The following is a 19281-nucleotide window of genomic DNA, read 5'->3' on the forward strand; positions in this document are numbered from 1 at the left end:
GTAAGAGGCTGCAATACACATCGACTCAATTGGCAAAATGGATAGGATGGAATAGATAGGGGTCCTGAAGATTCAGGCAGCTTAAAAATCAATGCGCTGCAGTGGTAGGCTTACAATATGTCTGAGATGTGCAGCTTGTCTCCTTGTTTCATAAAAAAGCACGGCTTTTTTATGTTTAGCATTTTAACCCTCTAGGAAACAAAACTTCTAGACTCTAAGCCCCTTATTATCTTGAGTAATAGAAAATCACGAGGTGTGTGACTAACTGTATTGAAACTGACTGCAATGTAAAGGTTCGTGATTGTGCTGTTTTATATCAGACCAGGCAAGGTGCAACTGCCATGAAATGCAATTTGTCAAGAAACTCACAGGTTAAATTACATTAAATAAATAGATAGCAAAAACAACATCAAAACCTCCAAAATCCAGATACCAAGAAACTAAAGGCCCTTTCCCAAGGACATTATGAAGGTGTCTCTAAAATAGGCGTGACTGTAAAAAGACAAGACAAATATTTTAAATGTACTACTTGTTCACATTATCATTGACACAGACCTTTATCTGGACAAATCAATTTTTTGATAAAAATATAAGCGCTTTTCCATACCAGTGACCATCACTATGACAATGACAAGAGAAACATCTGTGAATACACAGAGGGTTTTAGGTAGGCTTTTCTTTAGGCCTTTACTCTCAAATTTTTATCCTTCATATGATAATTCCAAATAAACACCCTGGATACAAGTAGCAAGAGTATTTAAGCTGTAACTCAGGAAAGAGATTTCTATCTGTGATTCTGATTTTTTTATTTTTGAATGCAAGTGATGGTTCATGCAAAAGATTACTATGTAAGGAGCAAAATCTAAGACTGCTGTTTTCCCCAATAAATCCAATTGTTTTCTACAATGTAGAATTTTAATCTTCAAATTAAGTGTAGCTAGGACAGTGAGTGAAACTAATCACTGCTTGACTTTCATTTTCATCTAGGAAAAACAACATCTGATGTCACCACATTAAAATGTCTTCCTGCTTAATGTCAGAGAAAAAAATACATGTTGCCAGTTTAGACCCAGCGCAGTTTATCATTTGGTCCAAATTTCACATTCAAACTACAAAAAATATTTTTTAATAAAGAAAACATATTCAAAACATACATATACACACATACACACAGTGGGGGGGAGGGAAAAACCCAAAATGAAGCTGATGCTATTGTAGTATTTATTAGCAAGATCATTAGGGAAGTGTAAAAATGCAACACCTTTTCTTTCACATTAACATCTGAAAAGAAAACACAAAAACCACGCTAAGTGTCCAAATATTGGAAAAAAAGAAGCAAGCGGAGGTCCCGAATTCTTGTAAAAACTGCTGAACAAACTCTTCAGTTTCTCTTAAGAAGGGTCACCAGGATAGGCAGTTTCTCAACATTTGTGCTTCATGGCGAGCTAAGGAGAGACGGGAATGAGAAAAGTAAGACTTTATTAGCAGGGAGATTTCACTGTGCTGCTCCCTCTCCACCTCCACAATGCGAAGCAGCACAAAATTCTACTCTCTGTGGCAGATCACCATTACTAATTACAGTAGCACCTTTAAATGTGCAACATTTTCTCAAATAGTTCCTGGGACATTTCATTTGTTACTCTTCCTTATGACAGCTTTGCCGGTGTATGCATCCAGGTGGGAGGGAGTGCTGTGTGGTGTTCTTTCATCACACTGAAGGAACAAATGAAGAAACAAGTGGACAGGCAGAATGAGTGAATTACCCTAGGAACAGCTGGGGTTCCCAGCTATCCAGGAGAAGTGACACCCCTGAATTATATTTACTGGCATCTCATGAAGTATTAAAAATCAACAGCTTTTAGTGAGACAATCTACAACCATCTATTTAATATGCAGCCTGGACATTCAACCAAGTCCACAGTCCTTCACAATTTAATTGTGTTATTGACGAGGGCCAAAACACACCAAATCCTGACTTTGATTTATGCCTTTCCCATTGGTGTTTGTAAAACATAGTCTATTAAAATACTAGGTCTTTTAAATGGGAACATAAAATACCACAGTATCAGTCAATATTTTCCCAAGCCCAGCCAGCCCACGATAATGTATTTAAGGAAATGATATGCAGGTGCAGAATATAAAATTAAATTTGTCTTTACTTTTCTTAGCCAGATCTTTCCCAAGGAGTCCATACAGTGATGTGAACCAGAAGGCAGAACAGAGGCTGAACTGTAACTCCTCATGTATCCAGAGTTTGATATCAGGGACTAATTCCCGTGGTTGGGGCTGGGAACAACTGGGGTTAGGGTTCTGTGGCTCAGAAATCCTTTGAGCAAGGACTCTCTGCAGGCAATAACTTTGCAGAAAGCCCTGTCATCTGCATCCTGACCAGGCTCTCTGCCTTTTAAGAATTAGTAAGGCCGATCCTACTGATTTCACCCAGTGGTGCTCTGCATCATTTTGGAAGATGTCATTAATCCATTTCTCCAGCAAAATCCAAGGCAACCTGAGTCTTCTCTTTCTCTTCTTGACATCTGCAACAAGTAAGTTATAACCCTGGGGCTGCCATCTCAGCTAAGCCACCAGCAAAGGCAGGGTCAACACTCACAAGCAGTGCCCCCGGCCAGGTTTGCATGTGATAGAGGGGACCTTTGGACCAGTCCTCATGTTGATAAGTTAATCTCTGCTTGGGAAACCTCAGCTGAAAGAGCTCCTGGTACCTCTGTGTGGTGATGCCGGTGAAGACCTCCACAGATGTTCTGCAATGCTGAAACCGATAGTCAGTCAACTGTCAGACACAGGGCTTGGGAAGTGCCAAATGTGCCCAGGCTGTCGTGTTGAGTGATGTGGGTTCTTGCCAAGAAGGGTAGAGATGGCTAAGTACTCCTGACCTCGAAGAGTTTATAGTCCAGGAAACATATAGTCCAGGTTGGTGCAAATGGCAGAGCCAGGGCTCTAGCTTAGATCTGTCCCACTTCCTGGCCACACTCTGAACCTCATCACTGCATGGCCTCTATTTCTTGCTCTGTTTCTAGTTTTTATACATTAGTCAGCAACATGGACCATCACATCAACACAGAGCGGTTAAGTGTTGTGCATAATAAATACTGACCATAAATATTTGATCAGTGCTGCTGTCCTGGTATTCAATGAGCTGTTAACTTTCAACTAATGGGCTTGTGACAATTTACCCACAGCCATTAATCTTCAGTACTGTGATTGTGCTGCTGTTCAAACCAGACCCTGGTAACCAGGACAGTGCATCTGGAATGGAGCTAAGGGGAGCCCCTGGCCCACGACCAGCTGAGATTTGCAGAAATACAGTTACTGGACATTTTGCTATTTGAGTATTGCCATAGTCCAAATGTTTGTGTTTCCCCAAAATTGTTATGTTGAAACCTAACCCCCAAGGTGATACTATTAGAAGGTGGAACCTTTGAGAGGCAGTTAGGTCACGAGGGCAGAGCACTCATGAATGAGATTAGTGTCCTTACAAAGTGGCTGAAGCGAGACCCCTCACCGCTTCCACCATGTGAGGACATGATGAGAAGGTGCCATGTATGAACCAAACAACAGGCCCTCACCAGACACAGGATTTGCCAGTTCCTTGATCTTTGACTTCCCAGCCTCCAGAATTGTAAGAAATAAATTTCTGTTGTATATAAATCACCCAGTTGATGGTATTTTGTTATAGCAGCCTGAATGTACTAAGAAAGTAGTATCATTTTAGTTTTCATTTAAAAATTCCCTAGGAATTAGGAGTGTTAGAATATGGAAGGCAGGGAGGTAGAGCAGAAAGAGCACTGCCTGAAATGAGGTCAAGATACCTGCTGCTACAAATCTGCTGTATGACCTTGAGCTCTAAAGTCACAGCTGTTCCACACCTCAGCCTCCTCTTATGTCTATAAAAAAGTCTCCAACTCTAAATGCCAATGGATAAATTTAGGTGTCAGAGTTGTTAAAATTTAAAATTTCCTTTTGATATGTTTTGTGTTCTTAATATCTCATGGAAAGAGTTCTCTTTCAACGCTACGCATGTAACCTACTCAACCTAAAAAATGATAATAATAAAATCGTGACTGATACCAGGGAGATATAGTATCAGTATATCTCCCTGGTATCAGTCACGATTTTATTATTTATCAACAATAATAAATAATAAAATCATGTATTTTATGTATTAATATAATGTATTAATATAATAGTATTATATTATAATAATATAATAGTATAATACTATGCATTATAAGACCTGTGCTCCTAAGACCCAGACCTGAGCTCCTTAGGTAGTAAGGATAGAGGCAGCCATTCCCTCCCAGTGAGAGATATGCCACACGCCCTTTCTTCCTCCACACACATAGGCTAGTGAAAAACAGGGCGGGTCAATGTTTTTTTCTGCAAGAAATGTCATCTGAAGATGTCTGAGTGTGGGTAATGCTCTTGTCTACTGACTCACTGCCTATGGTGGGGCCGTCAAAGCACTGCACCTGCTGCAACATTGTGCTTTTCGGCAAAGGAAAGTGAGCAGATCTGATTCTGTGACTGCGGTCACTTTCCTAAGGTTAACTTTGCATGAAGTCAGGAGCTCAAGAAAGAACCACACTTCCTCAAACCAGGCTCACCAGAGTGGAGGTAGGGGAGTCAGTCTGGGGAGGCGGAGGGGAAAGGATCATTTTCTATCTGCACTGTAGACGACAAACACCTGCATATTTTGAAGTCAGGGTTGTACAAAAGTGATTCACTCACTCTTGCACCTGGGTCATTGCAGGAGTCCTGGAACAAGTTAGAAGGCCAAAGACCCTTTTCTACTGGACTCTACAAAGGTGTGCCAAACTCTCCAGCTGGGGTTGGGTGCCCTTATTCAACTGGGAGCTCTAGGAGCTGCCACCTGGCATTGCCATTTTCTGCTCAGGACTCTGCCATGTGTTCTGGCCCCCACTTGTAAGCACAACTTACTCCTTCTGAGTCAACAGAGCCATGCTTGTCTAGTGGGTAGAATGCCTGGGTTCCATCTCTGAACTCTCCCCTCAGCAGCAGGCCTGGCTGTGGCTTGTCCAGTAAAATGACATCTTCATGGTCAGCCTATGCTAGCAGGTCCAAATCAAGAGTCCTAGGCCCTGGGAAAATAACCACACCTTATCTAGAGAGGTCAGTCTGCTTGTTAGGAATACTGCCAGTGCCAGTGATTCATAGGCACACATCCCAGTTTCAGACAACTGCAAGTCTGGCCATGACGCTCTCCAACTCTCATACACATTAACAGACACTAGTAACCCCTCCTTTTCCCCCTGAGATTACCTAAGGGAGGGGAAACCAAAATAAACACAAGCTGTCCATGCCTCACCTCTCCCGAGTGAAAGCAGGTAACTGCTAGAAATACATTTTCCCACTGGTCAAGCCAGAGACCCCTTTGCCTTTGGTGGCTGCATTAGTTTCTATCCTGATAGGTCCTGTTTCAAGGGCTGATCTGTGTTTAGAAAGTATCAACATTTAGCAGGAGGCCCTCCCACACCCCTTTCCCTTTGGGTTTGGGAGGTACAAAATCTTCTCCTCCATTCCTTCCCTGTCCCTGTGTTGAGGATCCTCAACCACCAGTATCAATTCTCCAATCCCTCAACCATGCTCATTATGTGACTGAATAGGACAGGGTCAGTAAAAAAAAAAAAAAGATATATATATATAAAATATATATGAAAATGATTACAAATAATAGTAATTTAGATTTATATGCACTACATACTGTGCTAATAGCTTTGAACTCATTCAATTCTCTGAATACTCTAGGAGGTACTTATCATTCTCATAAAGAATGGTGCTCTATTTTACTGATGAGAAAACTGAGGCTTAGAGAAATGAAGCATTTGCCCAAGGTCACCAAGATGGTAAATGATAGAGCTATACTCAAACACAAGATGTTAACTACTATTCCATATTGCTTTCCCAACTACCTAGCAAACTTGGCCAGAGTATCAGGGAAACAGGGCTACCAGGGTCAAGAGTTCAGGCCATCTGGTTAGGTGATCCAATTCAGTGTTTGTACAGCCCCCTCTGGGAGGGACGCCTACGTGGATGACATCCAGGTATTGTCTACTCCACCTTAGGAAGAGCAATTTCACAATCTTCCTTGGTAACCTGGTTCATGGTTTAATCATTAACCTAAATTCTTGTTTTAGCAGAATTTTATCAGCGCACTATTGATTGCTCTATTCTGTGTAGGAAGACATGAAAGATAAATGCCTGTACTATCACCCTTCCTAGAACTGAAGATTGTTACAAAGTTATTCCCTTTAGCCTTCTCTACCCAACTCAATAACTTAAATGTTTCCCCAGATTTCCACTATCCGTTCTCCCACTGAAATCACGGAAGCTGCTGTTGTTGTTAAAGAAGCTGACGCTATAATGCCAGCATTTCCATATCATCATTATCTCTGTGTCACAGAGACTGGAGAAAGGAGGAAGGAACTAGGGAGACCTTAAATCCAAGTTCACTCTCTCTGCATCTGCACCAACAGCAGCAATCTGAGGCTCTGGCCTCCAGCAGGGCTGTCTGCATTTTCAGGCAGATCTGGCCGATTCTCCTTGAAGGAACTCGAAATGGGCCCCACAGACAACAGTGCATAAAGACCCTGTCACGACAGAGAATGAATAAGACGACAAGACAGGGTTGCACAAAGGGGATGCAGGAAGAGAAAGCAGGAGTCATCCACTCAGAGCTGGATCCCCAACTGGACCTGAGCGTGAGCCTCCAGAAGAGGTCACCGCAACTCAGCTGGGGATATTTTTCTCATTGCTTTTTAGGTTATCCATCTTTGTTTCCTCAGCAGAAGTGGGGTTTCTGTTAAAGCCAGTTACTTTTTTTTCCCAAAAGGTCACCCGAAAAGTGTATTTTAAGGGCCAGATCGTAAGTCTGACATGCCAACACAAGTCATCAGCAGATGTTGTTTCTGGGAGCCTAAATTCAAACCACTAACCAGAAAAAAACTGCCCTTTGATCTGAAACACAAGAACAGTAATAAATCCTCTTTATCACCTGACCAACAGGGCCTCTCTTTCCTTTGGTTTATGACTGCCTTAGATAGCTGGCTGCCAATAAAAACTGCCCCTTTCCCTTCTAAAAGGCGCCGTTCTCAGCCAGTATGAGAATGTGCAGAGTGCGCACTCAGTCAAGCAGGAAATGCCCTTCTCTGGATGCAGGGGCTGCAGGGAGTATTGCTGGCAGCTCAGCGCTGGTCCGGTCAAGCTCAGAGCCCCAGAATTGAGGCCCTGAAATAACAACCCACCCCTCTCAGAGGGAAAACTAGCCCCGAGGTGCATAGTTCCCTGGGACTAGGGCTTGCTTTGTGTCTGGTGAAGAGATACGGACACAATGGCAGACTCAGGATAAGAAAGGGACAGGATGGAAAAGCAAGCACGAGCAGCCTCACGTCCTCCATGTGTTGGCTAAGTGGGGCAGGGATATTCGAAGACCTGATCTCTTCTCCCCCACCCACTATTCTGTGCCTCGATAATTGAGCCCTAAACTTCTGAGCAGGAACTAAAGATGGTCCATAGTTCCTAAAGATCCAAGATCAGAATGTCAGAGAAACGGATGAGGACATCAGAAAAGAGCCAAAGAAACCAGGTACAAGAAGAAATTTTCCACGACTCAGGTGTTTAGTAAGTAGCAGATGGGAATTACATAACGGGGAAATAAAAAGCTTAATTTTGTATCTCATGACAGGAAAATACTGAAATAAAGTTTCTTGGCACTGTAGCTCCCCAACACCCCAGAGCTGAGAAGCCCGCCCCTCTCTTGGCCCACCTTGTGCGCAGTTTCTGCAAACTGCTGGGCACTGTTCTTCAGGTCTTCTGTCTTCTCCTCTGCTCGGCCTAATCTCTCTCCGCGCTCATTCAAGGCCTGGCTTGCCTTCTGCACTGCGCTGGTCACGCTGTCGGCAGCTGAATGGAGGATGCTGTTTCCTGAAAGGAGGAGAGCAGGAGCATCAGAAGCTGGCTCGGCTGACCCACAGTGACCAGACTCCTGCAGGGTGAGTACCCTGTAAGAGGAAGGCAGGTCACACTGCAGAAAGCCTGCTCCTCTAGTGTCTAGGAAACAGGCCGACGACATTTCTTTTGATTGGGTTTGACTGACGCACTTGCAGCAAGAACAGCCATTGACTGCAGGACCTAGGAAAATCCTAAATGCTTCTTTATAATCCCATCACTAACACGCCAGTTATTTCCATTCTGCCAGTATCTGATGAGGCTCAAAAGGATGGGGCCTGTCTGGATTTACAACTTGGCTTGCAAAGATAAATGAAAACATTGACAAGTTCACAGAATTAGGCAAGTTCAGTGAGACATATCTGGATCTTATGTTATTTCCTTTTGACCTGTGGTTTCGGTGAATAACCATAGGAAAACTGGGACCACAGAACTTTTCTAGACAGAATGCTCTATATATTCCTTCCAACTCTTCTTCTTCATTTTACCCCTTCATCCAGCAAGTAAAGAACACCCCAAAATGTACAGCTTCATGTACGAGCTATGATCCAGTCTCAAAGCGCAGAGTAGATGTGTCTGCTCCCAACCTTGAATTCTGTACCATGGCTCGGATGCTTGGGACTCCTTACCTCTGATCTCTAGTATGTGAAACACGGAGCCTCAGGACCATACTTAACCAGCAGGTACAAAACAGTGACAGAAACCAGCCCTAGAAGAAACGTGGCACTTCCAAACTCAGGAGTGGTGATACCAAGAAAGTTGAAAGCCATTGCATCTCAAAGGGTCACACATTCCTGACATCCCATTTGCCAGGATTGGGCAGCAAAATTCAATAGTGAAGAACTTGCCGATGCATAAATCACTGAGAAATAGCAACTTGCAAAATGACAACCAAAGGAAATTTATAGCTGTATTTTGTTAACATTAGAGTGTGAGATATTTAATGGCATTTTATATAATGGCTTTATGCCTTTGAATAAGTTTATTACATCATTTAACTTTGCACCTGGGATGGATACATCCAGCCACAGACAGCTTTTAATAGAAATGCAATTTCCACTGGTCTCAGCGGCAAAGGTTTCTTAATTTCTCCTCTTTGGGCACTGTCTGTGGTTTGTGGAAAAGGATCTCAGGCAAAGAAAGTGCCTTGACTGGAGGAAGCACTTAGTAAATGTTTTTCTATTTTTCTTCTTTAATGATGGATTTCAAGGGATTCAATTATGCACTAAGGGGAGGAGAATGGGGTTAACTCAGTGTTACTCAGTTGCATCAAGCACTACATGAACCAAGATAAATCAGCACAGATAAACAGGGAGCAGAGGAAGTGCAGGTTCTAGGTAAATCTGGTTGAATGCAAGGTTGGAATGAAAGGTCTCGGTCTTCAGAACACATTTAGGAGGAGAAATCTTGGTCCCCTTTGCTTTCATATCATACTCATAACTATGATAATAACCTATCCATATGCTCAACACTTGAATAGCACTTTGCAATCATACAGCACCTTCACAAATATTATCTCACTTGATTGTCACAATTCTACTGACAGGATTGAGACTAGCAGAGGTTAAGAGGCTTGCACGAGACTGTATCACTAGGGAAGTGACAGGGACAGAACTTGAGCCTGGTTTTCCAGTGACTTTTCCTTATTCTCTACCTTGTTCTTTGCAGATACGGTGTTGGTCCAGAGAAGCAATCACTAAGACAGAATTGTGGGCAGACTGGTATACAGATAGGTTTTGACAGGTTATTTCCCAAGGTAACGCCTGACCGTTTCTGTCCTCAAGGTACTCCTCTTGGTAAATTAAGAGTTATTACCCATGCCACATCGAAAGTCAAGTTTTCTCAAAAAAGGAAGAGGCCAATGGGGTGGAACAGGAAGATGGAGAAGGGCGCAGAGGAGTTGGGAGAGGGCACAAGAAAATCTCCTTTTTCTGTCTCCTTCCATTTATTCACAACTTAGCCACCAGGGGACTGGGAAAAGATATGGCAGGGAAGCTGCAACTTCACCACTAGGAATAGCTGCCTGAAATCAAAAGGATTTTAGAATTAGCTACTATAAAATCAAGAGGGTGTATAAGCAAGACTTGCCTTTTCCCACTGGAATTGACCTGCATGATCTTCACATCGTGCTTCTGGAATGAACCCACTACACATAAGCCTTGCTGCTTTGTTATTTGAAATTAATCTTGCACGTGATGTCAGGTAACATCACACTCAGTTTTATATGATACTGTTTAGCAGGAGTCATTATAACTCATAGAGAACTAGATGCTGTCTTCACTGTTGAAAGATGACATTGCTGACTACTGCCAATAGGAAATCCACCTTCAGTTATTTTCAGGCATCAGGATGAATTTGAACAAATTTCATTTCCTCAGTTGAAATAACCTCTTCCAGTTTCAATTCTACCCACATTTTAGGCCCAGTTAAGTCCCATCACCTTTATTAAGCTTCAGATCAATTCTAATCTCTCCCTCCACTCAACTCCCTAAATAATATCTATATCCTTCTTGGTTACTTAATTAAGTACAATCACGGGCAACTCTTCTCCTACTTGACTTTTTCACCTGTAGATACAATGACTTCCCAGCTGGATTACAAATTCTGAGTATATCATTTCGCTCTGTTGACAATTCCCTAAATCTTTATTATTTCTCTTCTATTGACCTAGATCTTCTGCTGACTTATTTTCTTCTATCTGGGATCTTCTTGCTCAAACTGTAATCCCAGGGTTCTTCCCCTCACTCTCTTCTCTTTTGCACTCTACAGACTCTCTCTGGAGCAACCTCATCCAGCTCTTGACTTCTATAACCAAATCCTTATCTTTCACTAGGTCATGCTGCTGAGCTCCAGGCCCATAGGTTTTCTTATGGAAAACTCCAACAGAATGACCCAAAGTCATCTTGAGTTCAGTAAGTCAAAACCTCATCTCATTATCTTTTCCCTTCACACCTACTTTTCCTTTGGGTCCCCTGCTTAGTGAACAACCCCAATATCTGCCCAGGTCCTTAATCCAGCCAGAAATCTGGACACCTTCCTCACAATTAAAGGTCACCTCCTATACAGCTCTCTACACTCTGCCTCTTTACCAACCTCCTGCCTCACATATACACACAATCTTTACCACATCTATGATAATAACTAGAAATAAAATTGCTGGTTCAAAGCACATATAGGCTCTTGGTGTACGTTGAAGATTGCTTCCCTGAAAGATTTATTCAACATTCAAAACCATTCATGAAGTACATACTATGTGCCAGGCACTATTATGTTGACACAATTGGCAGAATGACTTTAAGGGAGTGATTTAATTTTTCTTATCTGTAAAATGTGGGTTGTACCATTTACCTCATGTGCCTACTGTGGAGATGAAGATGTACATGCAGTGTCTGCAGGTACTCAATGGAAGTTTGCCCTCCACCCCCCCTTAAGACTACATCTTCTATGTAACTTTGAAAAAAATGGCACATCGCACCCAATTCCATTGCATGTCACTCTCTCTTCTCTACTATCTTGGGGCTAAGTGTTTTGAAGCTTTCAGGAGATACTCCTTACATACCTTTGTATATCCTGCTATGTGTAGCACAGCATGTTGCTCAGAGAGGGAGTTGAACACATATTTATTAAATCACGCATGTTTTGTAAATAGGACGCCTAACTCAAAAGTTGGGACTCATCATATTGTACTGAATTAAATCTGGAAATAAAGCAGCCTCCTGAGGCAGACGGCATAGTAATTCTTTCTAAATAGACAGGAAGCATATTAATACTCAAATTTATTCAAGCAGTCTGAGAAGCTGTCAACCACGGCAAATAAAGTCAACTACTTTTGGAATTAGTCTCTGGAGAGTACAGCAGAGACCAATCTTGCTTCATTGATCTTGCCTTCATATCAGTTCCACTTAATGTGTGCTTTTAAAAAAATATATACGCTGACATCTTTTACGTTAAGTGATTTAGAAGACTTCATTGAGAGAGCAACTGGAGATAAAGCTATAGCATTGTGTTCAGTCACTGAGAATACAATGGAAAGAAATTTAAATGTATAGAAAAATGAGAGAAAAGAGTAAAATATATTGAGAAGTGATAAGTGAAGAGAAAGGAGGAAACTTTTTAAGAAGCACATAAAATACACCAACAGTTCAATTATCAACATAATTTCATTTGATCACGCTACACATCAGGGTGTATCTTGGTAATTAAAATCCTTAATTCTATTGCTAGTAAAAGGCAATTTCAACAGAATTTTCAGCAGCTACTTCTATGAAATACACATAGAGATATTTGAAATGTAAAATATTCATCCTGTTTGGAAAATAAGGCAGCAGGAAAATAATCTAAAATATAAATAATATGCCCATCTATACTCAGTGCTGAGTCAATGTGCTCATTTAAGAACACTCTTTTAAAACAGAGATTTCTTAATAGTTTTGCTTGAACTACTTCTATTCCATAATCAATTTAACCACTTAAGAATAACTATCCAATAAACCCCACTTATCTAAACTTAGAGGAAAACCAATTTGAATTTTGGGAAAATACGTATGTATAAAATAGATAAGAGTTCTAACAAACACAAAAATTGGCAGGGAGACCTATTATATTTAATCTGTATATAGGCCAGGAACATTAGTGACTCTCATATAACCTGCCAAAAGTATTCAATAATAATTTATTCTCTGCACAGATGAAGTAAGCCCTATTCTATTCACATCTACTGAGTTATTTTTCTTAGCAAAGTTATTTTCATGGGTAGTACCTAAGGTACAATTAAGTCTTGTTCAGTATAAGTAACATGCAAATTAATTTCACAGGATACAAAAAGGTAGGATTCACCTGAGACGGTGTTTTTTTCTTTTTTCTTTCACTCTGTGACAATTTTATTGCTCAGTGTTTCTACCACTAGAACACATATTAGCAAAAGAAAAGTTACATAGAGATCTGGCTCCCTGAGAGCCTGGTCTCCTTTCAGTCCCAAAGCCACTCAGTGCCACTTAGACACTGTTTTGCTTCCTGTGATGAGTGGCTCTACTTCCGCCCCATCCTTGGTAATTCAGTTGCATGATAATCATGATGCTTCAAAGGAGGCTCTGTTTAGTACTGTGACTGTCACTAAATATTTTATAGATGAATAATAATTTAAATAATAATGATGATACTAGCTTTTACTTCTATGAACAAAGTCCATTAATTATCTGTGAACTTTGGCAATACCAAGCTCTTTCTATATTACACTGACTAATCAATACTAAATCACATTGAGAGGTGACAATGTGCTAGCAGCCTTCGCTCACTCTTGGTGCCTCTGCAGCCTCAGTGTCCACTCTGGCCACGCTTGAGGAGCCCTTCAGACCACCGTTGCACTGTGGGAGCCCCACTCTGGGCAGGCCGAGGCCGGAGCTGGCTCCCTCTGCTTGCAGGGAGGTGTGGAGAGAGAGGTGCCAGGGGGAACCAGGGCTGCATGCAGTGCTCGCGGTCTAGCCTGAGTTCAGGGTGGGCGCAGGCTTGGCAGCCCCGCACTTGGCGTGGCCTGCAAGTGCCCCTGGCCCCAGGCAGTGAGGGGCTTAGCACCCAGGGCCAGCAGCTGTGGAGGGTTTGCTGGGTTCTCCAACACTGCTGGCCCGCCCTTGCCGTGCTTGAATTCTCACCACCTCAGCTGCCTCCCTGCGGGGCAGGGCTTGGGACCTACAGCCCACCATGCCCAAGCCCCTCCACTGGTGGGCTCTGGTGCGGCCTGAGCCTCCCCAACGGGTGCCCTCCCCTGCTCTAGGACAACCGCCCAAGGGCTGAGGAGTGCAGGGGCGGCAGCATGGGACTGGCAGGCAGCTCTGCCCAGGGTGCTGGAGTGGGATCCACTAGGGGAAGTCAGCTAGGTTCCTGAATTGGGTGGGGACTTGGAGAACTTTTATGGCCAGCTAAAGGATTGTAAATGCACCAATCAGCACTCTGTGTCTAGCTCAAGGTTTGTAAATGCACCAATCAGTGCTCTATGTCTAGCTAACCTAGTGGGGACTTCCAGAACTTTTCTGTCTAGCACTCTAGGTCTAGCTAAAGGACTGTAAATGCACCAGTCAGCACTGTGTCTCGCTAAAGGTTTGTAAACACACCAATCAGCACCCTGTCAAAATGGACCAATCAGCTCTCTGTAAAATGGACCAATCTGTAAAATGGACCAATCAGCTCTCTGTAAAATGAACCAATCAGCAGGATGTGGGTGGGGTCAGATAAGGGAATAAAAGCAGGCTGCCCTAGCCGGCAATGGCAACCCCCTCGGGTACCCTTCCATGCTATGGAAGTTTTGTTCTTTTGCTCTTTGCAATAAATCTTGCTGTTGCTCACTCTTTGGGTCCGCACTGCCTTTATGAGCTGTAACACTCACCGCAAAGGTCTGCAGCTTCACTCCTGAAGCCAGCGAGACCACAAACCCACCGGAAGGGATGAACAACTCCGGACGGGAGGAATGAACAACTCCAGACGTGCTGCCCTTAAGAGCTGTAACACTCACCGCGAAGGTCTGCAGCTTCATTCCTGAAGCCAGCCAGACCACGAACCCACCAGAAGGAAGAAACTCCAGACACATCTGAACATGTGAAGGAACAAACTCTGGACACACCATCTTTAGGAACTATAACACTCACCGCGAGGGTCCGTGGCTCCATTCTTGAAGTCAGTGAGACCAAGAACCCACCAATTCTGGACACAATATCACTGTATTTCAATGTTGGATAACCTATACTATCTTCTTTTAAGATGGAGGTTCTTCCAAAAAGTTAAATTTCATCCATACTTTTGTGGTAATGACTAACCAGAAAAATTCTTTTAAAAATTCTGGTTACATCAAGCCTTTCCAAAAGGAGGAGCTGTTAACCCAAGCTGGGCAGGATACAGTGTGAACATCGGTCAATCACAATCACAGAACAGCTACCATACTAGGTGGCAGGTACTATGGTAAGATGTTACATTCCTCGAAGGGAGATATTCTTACCCTTATGTTATAGTTAAGGAAACATATGCACAGGGAGGTGAAGTAGCTTACCCAAGATTAGCCACAAATTGACTCCAAAGCTCCTAACATCTATGTCAGCATTTGCCAGAATGGTTCTGTGAGTTACAGTGCTCCAAGAAAAGCTCAGTTCTATGACAAAATGACTTCGTGAAATGAGATCTAGCCACATTCCTTTACTGCAGAACTTTGGAAAATCTTTAATGTGTTAATGTAAACTGAATGAAAAGGAGGTAGGGGTGAGAGCAGGAGAAGTATGGTATGCAGAGCTTCCAAAACATATTTACTCATAGGGTTTTTTTGGCCGAGTATCTTAGTAGGGTGAAATTCTGCAGAATTTGCGCTCAGAAATGCTACAATAGACTACACTGACTCCTAAGTTAAAGGAGGAAAAATAAATTCAGGCTGTCCTCATCAATTTAGTAATAGGTCATGTAATTACATTAAAAAGGCTTGCTTTATAGAGGATACAGAACAGATAGCATGCTCAATGGTGGTTTCAGAATTATCTTTTGTCTCAAGTTGGCTAATTTCAAGGAGCAAGAAACTTACTTGTTTGTTGCCTGGAGCTGGATGACAAAGAAAAATGGACTCAGTGCTCAGGAATACTTTGTAAGCCCATAAACGCAAAAGCCTACTTGAAGGACACCTTGGAATTATCGATTGCTGTTGTTACCAAGCGAAGAATGGACCATTCTATTAGGTCTTCTTTTAGCATTGTGAAGGTAATGCAGTGGAACCCCAGCCTATTCCCAAGTCACAAGCATGTCTGCCCTAGTGGCTAACTAAAGCCTCAGAAAAAAGCCCAATGCCCCCTCCCTGTCGTATAGACAACTATGAGCTCATACACTCCTCTCAATTCACTGTTTCACTATTCTCATTGACAAAGGTCAAACATTTAGAATTTTATTCAGGTATCTTTAAACAATTAAATTCAGGATATGCATAAACACTCACGGGTATCTTTAGGATTTACTTAACCTTGGTTGTTATGAATAGTTATAGGGTATCAGGAGAATGAATTCAATAATACTTCTTCTGTGTCTGTTTTGTTCAGAGATTATCAGACTCTCAAAAAACAGGCAACACTTGTTCTGAGGTTAAAAACCTAACGTGGCTCTAAATTTGGTAAAATGGATTTTGTTCTGTCTTGGGTTATGTTCGCTGACAAACCAGCTATGATGTACAGGTCTCTATTTTTATTACAGTTGGAAGCTAGGGACTTTTACTCTAATAACTGTAATTTCAAGTCCTTATATACACAAATTGAAAACTCTCTACACAATGCTACTGGTTAAAAAGCAAATTCTGTTCAACATACTTGCTACTTACCAGCTGTGTTACCACGAACAAATTACTTACCCTTTTGTGCTTCAGTTTCCTCACCTGTCCTAGGGATTGGTCTAGTATCTATCTCATGAGGTTGCTGTGAGGAATGAGGTGAAGTGCAAATGGGGCATTTAGAACAGTGTTTGGCCCATAGACACTGAACCTTAGCCATTGCTAATGAGATAAACTTGTTATCTGGCACTGGAGAGTCTTTCTGTTAAGCTCTCTACTTAGCTCATCTTTCTTTCCCTACTCTCATCACCATGAACATTCGTGAAGGAGGAGTCTCCCCTATTGTTACTCTCATATGTCACAATTGTTTTGAACTTCCAGTGGACTACCCTACCCCATGCTAACAACACTGTTCTCTCAAACTCACCAATGACCTATCAAGTCCATTGCCTATTTTAAGTTTCCTCCAGTTGGCCATGGGACCACAATTTGACTACTTCTGAAGGCTGTTCTTTCTATTGGCTTCTAAAACACATTATTTCTTGATCCACCCCCCAACCCCTATCACTTTGATTCTTCCTTAATTACTACCTTCCTGATTAGAGATACAAAGTCAGAAACGTCTAGGATTGAGCCTGACTTTGCCAAATATCAACAATGTGGCCTCAGATAAGTTACTTAATCTCTGTGAGCCTATGCTTTTTCATTGGTTTAATGTCAATAAAAAACAGTACCTATTTTTGGCCAGGTGTGGTGACTCATGCCTGTAATCTCAGCACTTTGGGAGGCCCAGGTGGGTGAATCACTTTAGCTCAGGAGTTTTGAGATCAGCCTGGACAACATGGGGAAACCCCATCTCTATAAGAAATACAAAAACTAGCTGGGCTTGGTGGTGCATGCCTATAGTCCCAGTTACTGTGGAGGCTGAGGTGGGAAGATGGCTTGAGCCTGGGAGGCAGAGGTTTCTGTGAGCTAAGATGGAGCCGCTGCACTCCAGCCTGGACAATAGAGCCAGACCTTGTCATAAACAAACAAACAAACAAACAAACAAAAAACCAGTATTTATTTTTCATATGAACTAGTGTGAGAAGTAAATGAAATACATATTTAGCATAGGGCTAATAACGTAGTGTGAGCTCAATGTACTCCATATCATTAGTAATAACTGATTCATTCAGCTCACTTATTATAGAACAAATATGTGCCAGACACTGTCTATATTTGTCTGCTTCACAAATTAAAAACCTTCATATTAGCCCAATCTTTTCCTTCCCGCCCTTCTTCTGACCTGCTCCTCCTAAATTCATCGTGTCAGTTAATGGCTCCTCTGTTCACCTAGTCTTCTACTCTCAATTGACCTGACTCTTAACCTCTCCATCATATCCCACATCAAAATGCTCATGGAATCCAGGACATTCTCTCTCAGCAAGGGCTCTTCACTTAGCCCTCCACATTATTTCTAGCCCCCATGGGGCTAGAATTAGGTTCTATTTCAGTCGTACTGGACAAAGACAGCAGCCTGGATGGTGTTCCTGCCACTAGTCTCTAAGTCCTCTAGTACATGATCCTCTTTCTATACTGGTAACCTGATCATGCCACTTTCTCATTTCCATGCTTTGCTGCTCACCCATAATACAACACAACCAAGAAGGCCTTTCCTAATCTAGTTCCAGGCTATTCGCTTGCCACCTCTGCAGGACCCCCAACAATTATCTACTGCCTCAATGTTTCTTGACAGATTATAGAAAATCCTTAAAGTTTTATCAGTTTCTTACTATGTAGAACATATAATAAATGAATTTGAAAACAAATCCATGTGAACAAAAAGCTTAACAAAGAACACTGCATCCAGCTTTGTCCCTAAGGGTTTTCCAACATCAGCAGTAGCACATTTTTTTTGTTTGTTTTCAGCATCAGTATTGAAATGCAAGCCTCTCACTCAGATTTAGGTGTCTAGCAATATTTTCTGCTAGAAGAAAGCAAACTTCTTTGGGAAGCAGCAGATTCCAAAACTTTGGGCAAGGAAAACTCAAATAGGCCTAAAATACCTCATTATTGCCAGACAGCAAGGATACCTCTAAAGATGATAGGGACAGTGCTAAAATGAAAAAGAAAACAGTTTAAAGGAGATCACTGGGCAAGATCACTGATGTGATATTTAGAACATCAGTGTAATAAAAGTTATCACAATAAAGATAATTACAGTAATTGTATATGACTGTGGAAGCCATAATTTCTTAATGATACATTAACATACATTAACTCTCATTAAGAGAGTTAACATAAAATGTACAAAAATGAAGTTGAAATACAAAATAAAATTGATTATAATTGGATGCTTTATTGATTTTAATTAGTAAAAAGTATTAAATATCTGGGTATTTTAAGTATTTATCTACATACATGTATGTATTTGTCTCTATCTGTGTGAGTAGCAGTGGGCAAATACACAAAACTATGAGTAAGCCAAATAATTTCAGAAAGAGTAGAAAGTTACAGAAAGCACTAATGAGCATTAATGGTCAAACATATCCACTAGGTAGAAAGAATGACAATGATGCATTCCAAAGTAGTGAATGCGTTCCCCTCTTTAGAAATTCGGCTATCTGTTCAGATCCGATTGCATCTTCCAGGGGAAGAAACTTCTAGACAACGTGACAAATTATAATAAGATATTAATAAGGCATCTGTATGTTCAAAGTAATGCTACTATACCAGAGCGACGCACAAGAATGACATAGAGGATTATGTAATGCTGGCCAAGCAACGTAAAAGATGCACCATTTTGGGAGAAAGCCCATCAAGTTGAAATCACTGGGGGGATGGATGTGAACAATACGGCTTAAACGGTGCTACCGAGGTGAAACATGAGGTTCACATGAAGACCCAGTGAGATATTCAGGGACTCAAGTTTGAATCACCTTAGAAGAATAAACCAGGCAGTGTGCCCCCACTAAAAATCAACTGATTACCAACTCAATCCTCTACACTCAGGAAATATGGAAATAAGCACT

General features: G+C 41.8%; 1 protein-coding gene and 1 long non-coding RNA gene across 2 annotated transcripts in view; one reads left to right on the forward strand and one right to left on the reverse strand.

Moving 5' to 3' along the window:
• Positions 1-826: 826 nt before the first annotated feature.
• The window catches only part of STXBP6 (syntaxin binding protein 6), a gene marked incomplete at its 5' end in the record, with an annotated part of 177312 nt that continues 158857 nt past the window's right edge, over positions 827-19281 (reverse strand). Inside the window, 2 exon segments of the mRNA NM_001260925.1 lie at positions 827-1445; positions 7802-7959. Coding sequence (NP_001247854.1) covers positions 1422-1445; positions 7802-7959 — 182 coding nt within the window. The 3' untranslated portion in view covers positions 827-1421.
• LOC114679542 (uncharacterized) overlaps positions 7896-19281 on the forward strand; it is a 33673-nt gene continuing 22287 nt past the window's right edge. Inside the window, exons 1-2 of the long non-coding RNA XR_013395373.1 lie at positions 7896-8027; positions 10817-10895. This is a non-coding gene — a long non-coding RNA (uncharacterized LOC114679542). The remainder of the gene's footprint in view (positions 8028-10816; positions 10896-19281) is intronic.

The sequence above is a fragment of the Macaca mulatta genome, chromosome 7, assembly GCF_049350105.2.
Source record: "Macaca mulatta isolate MMU2019108-1 chromosome 7, T2T-MMU8v2.0, whole genome shotgun sequence".
Lineage (NCBI taxonomy): Eukaryota > Metazoa > Chordata > Mammalia > Primates > Cercopithecidae > Macaca > Macaca mulatta.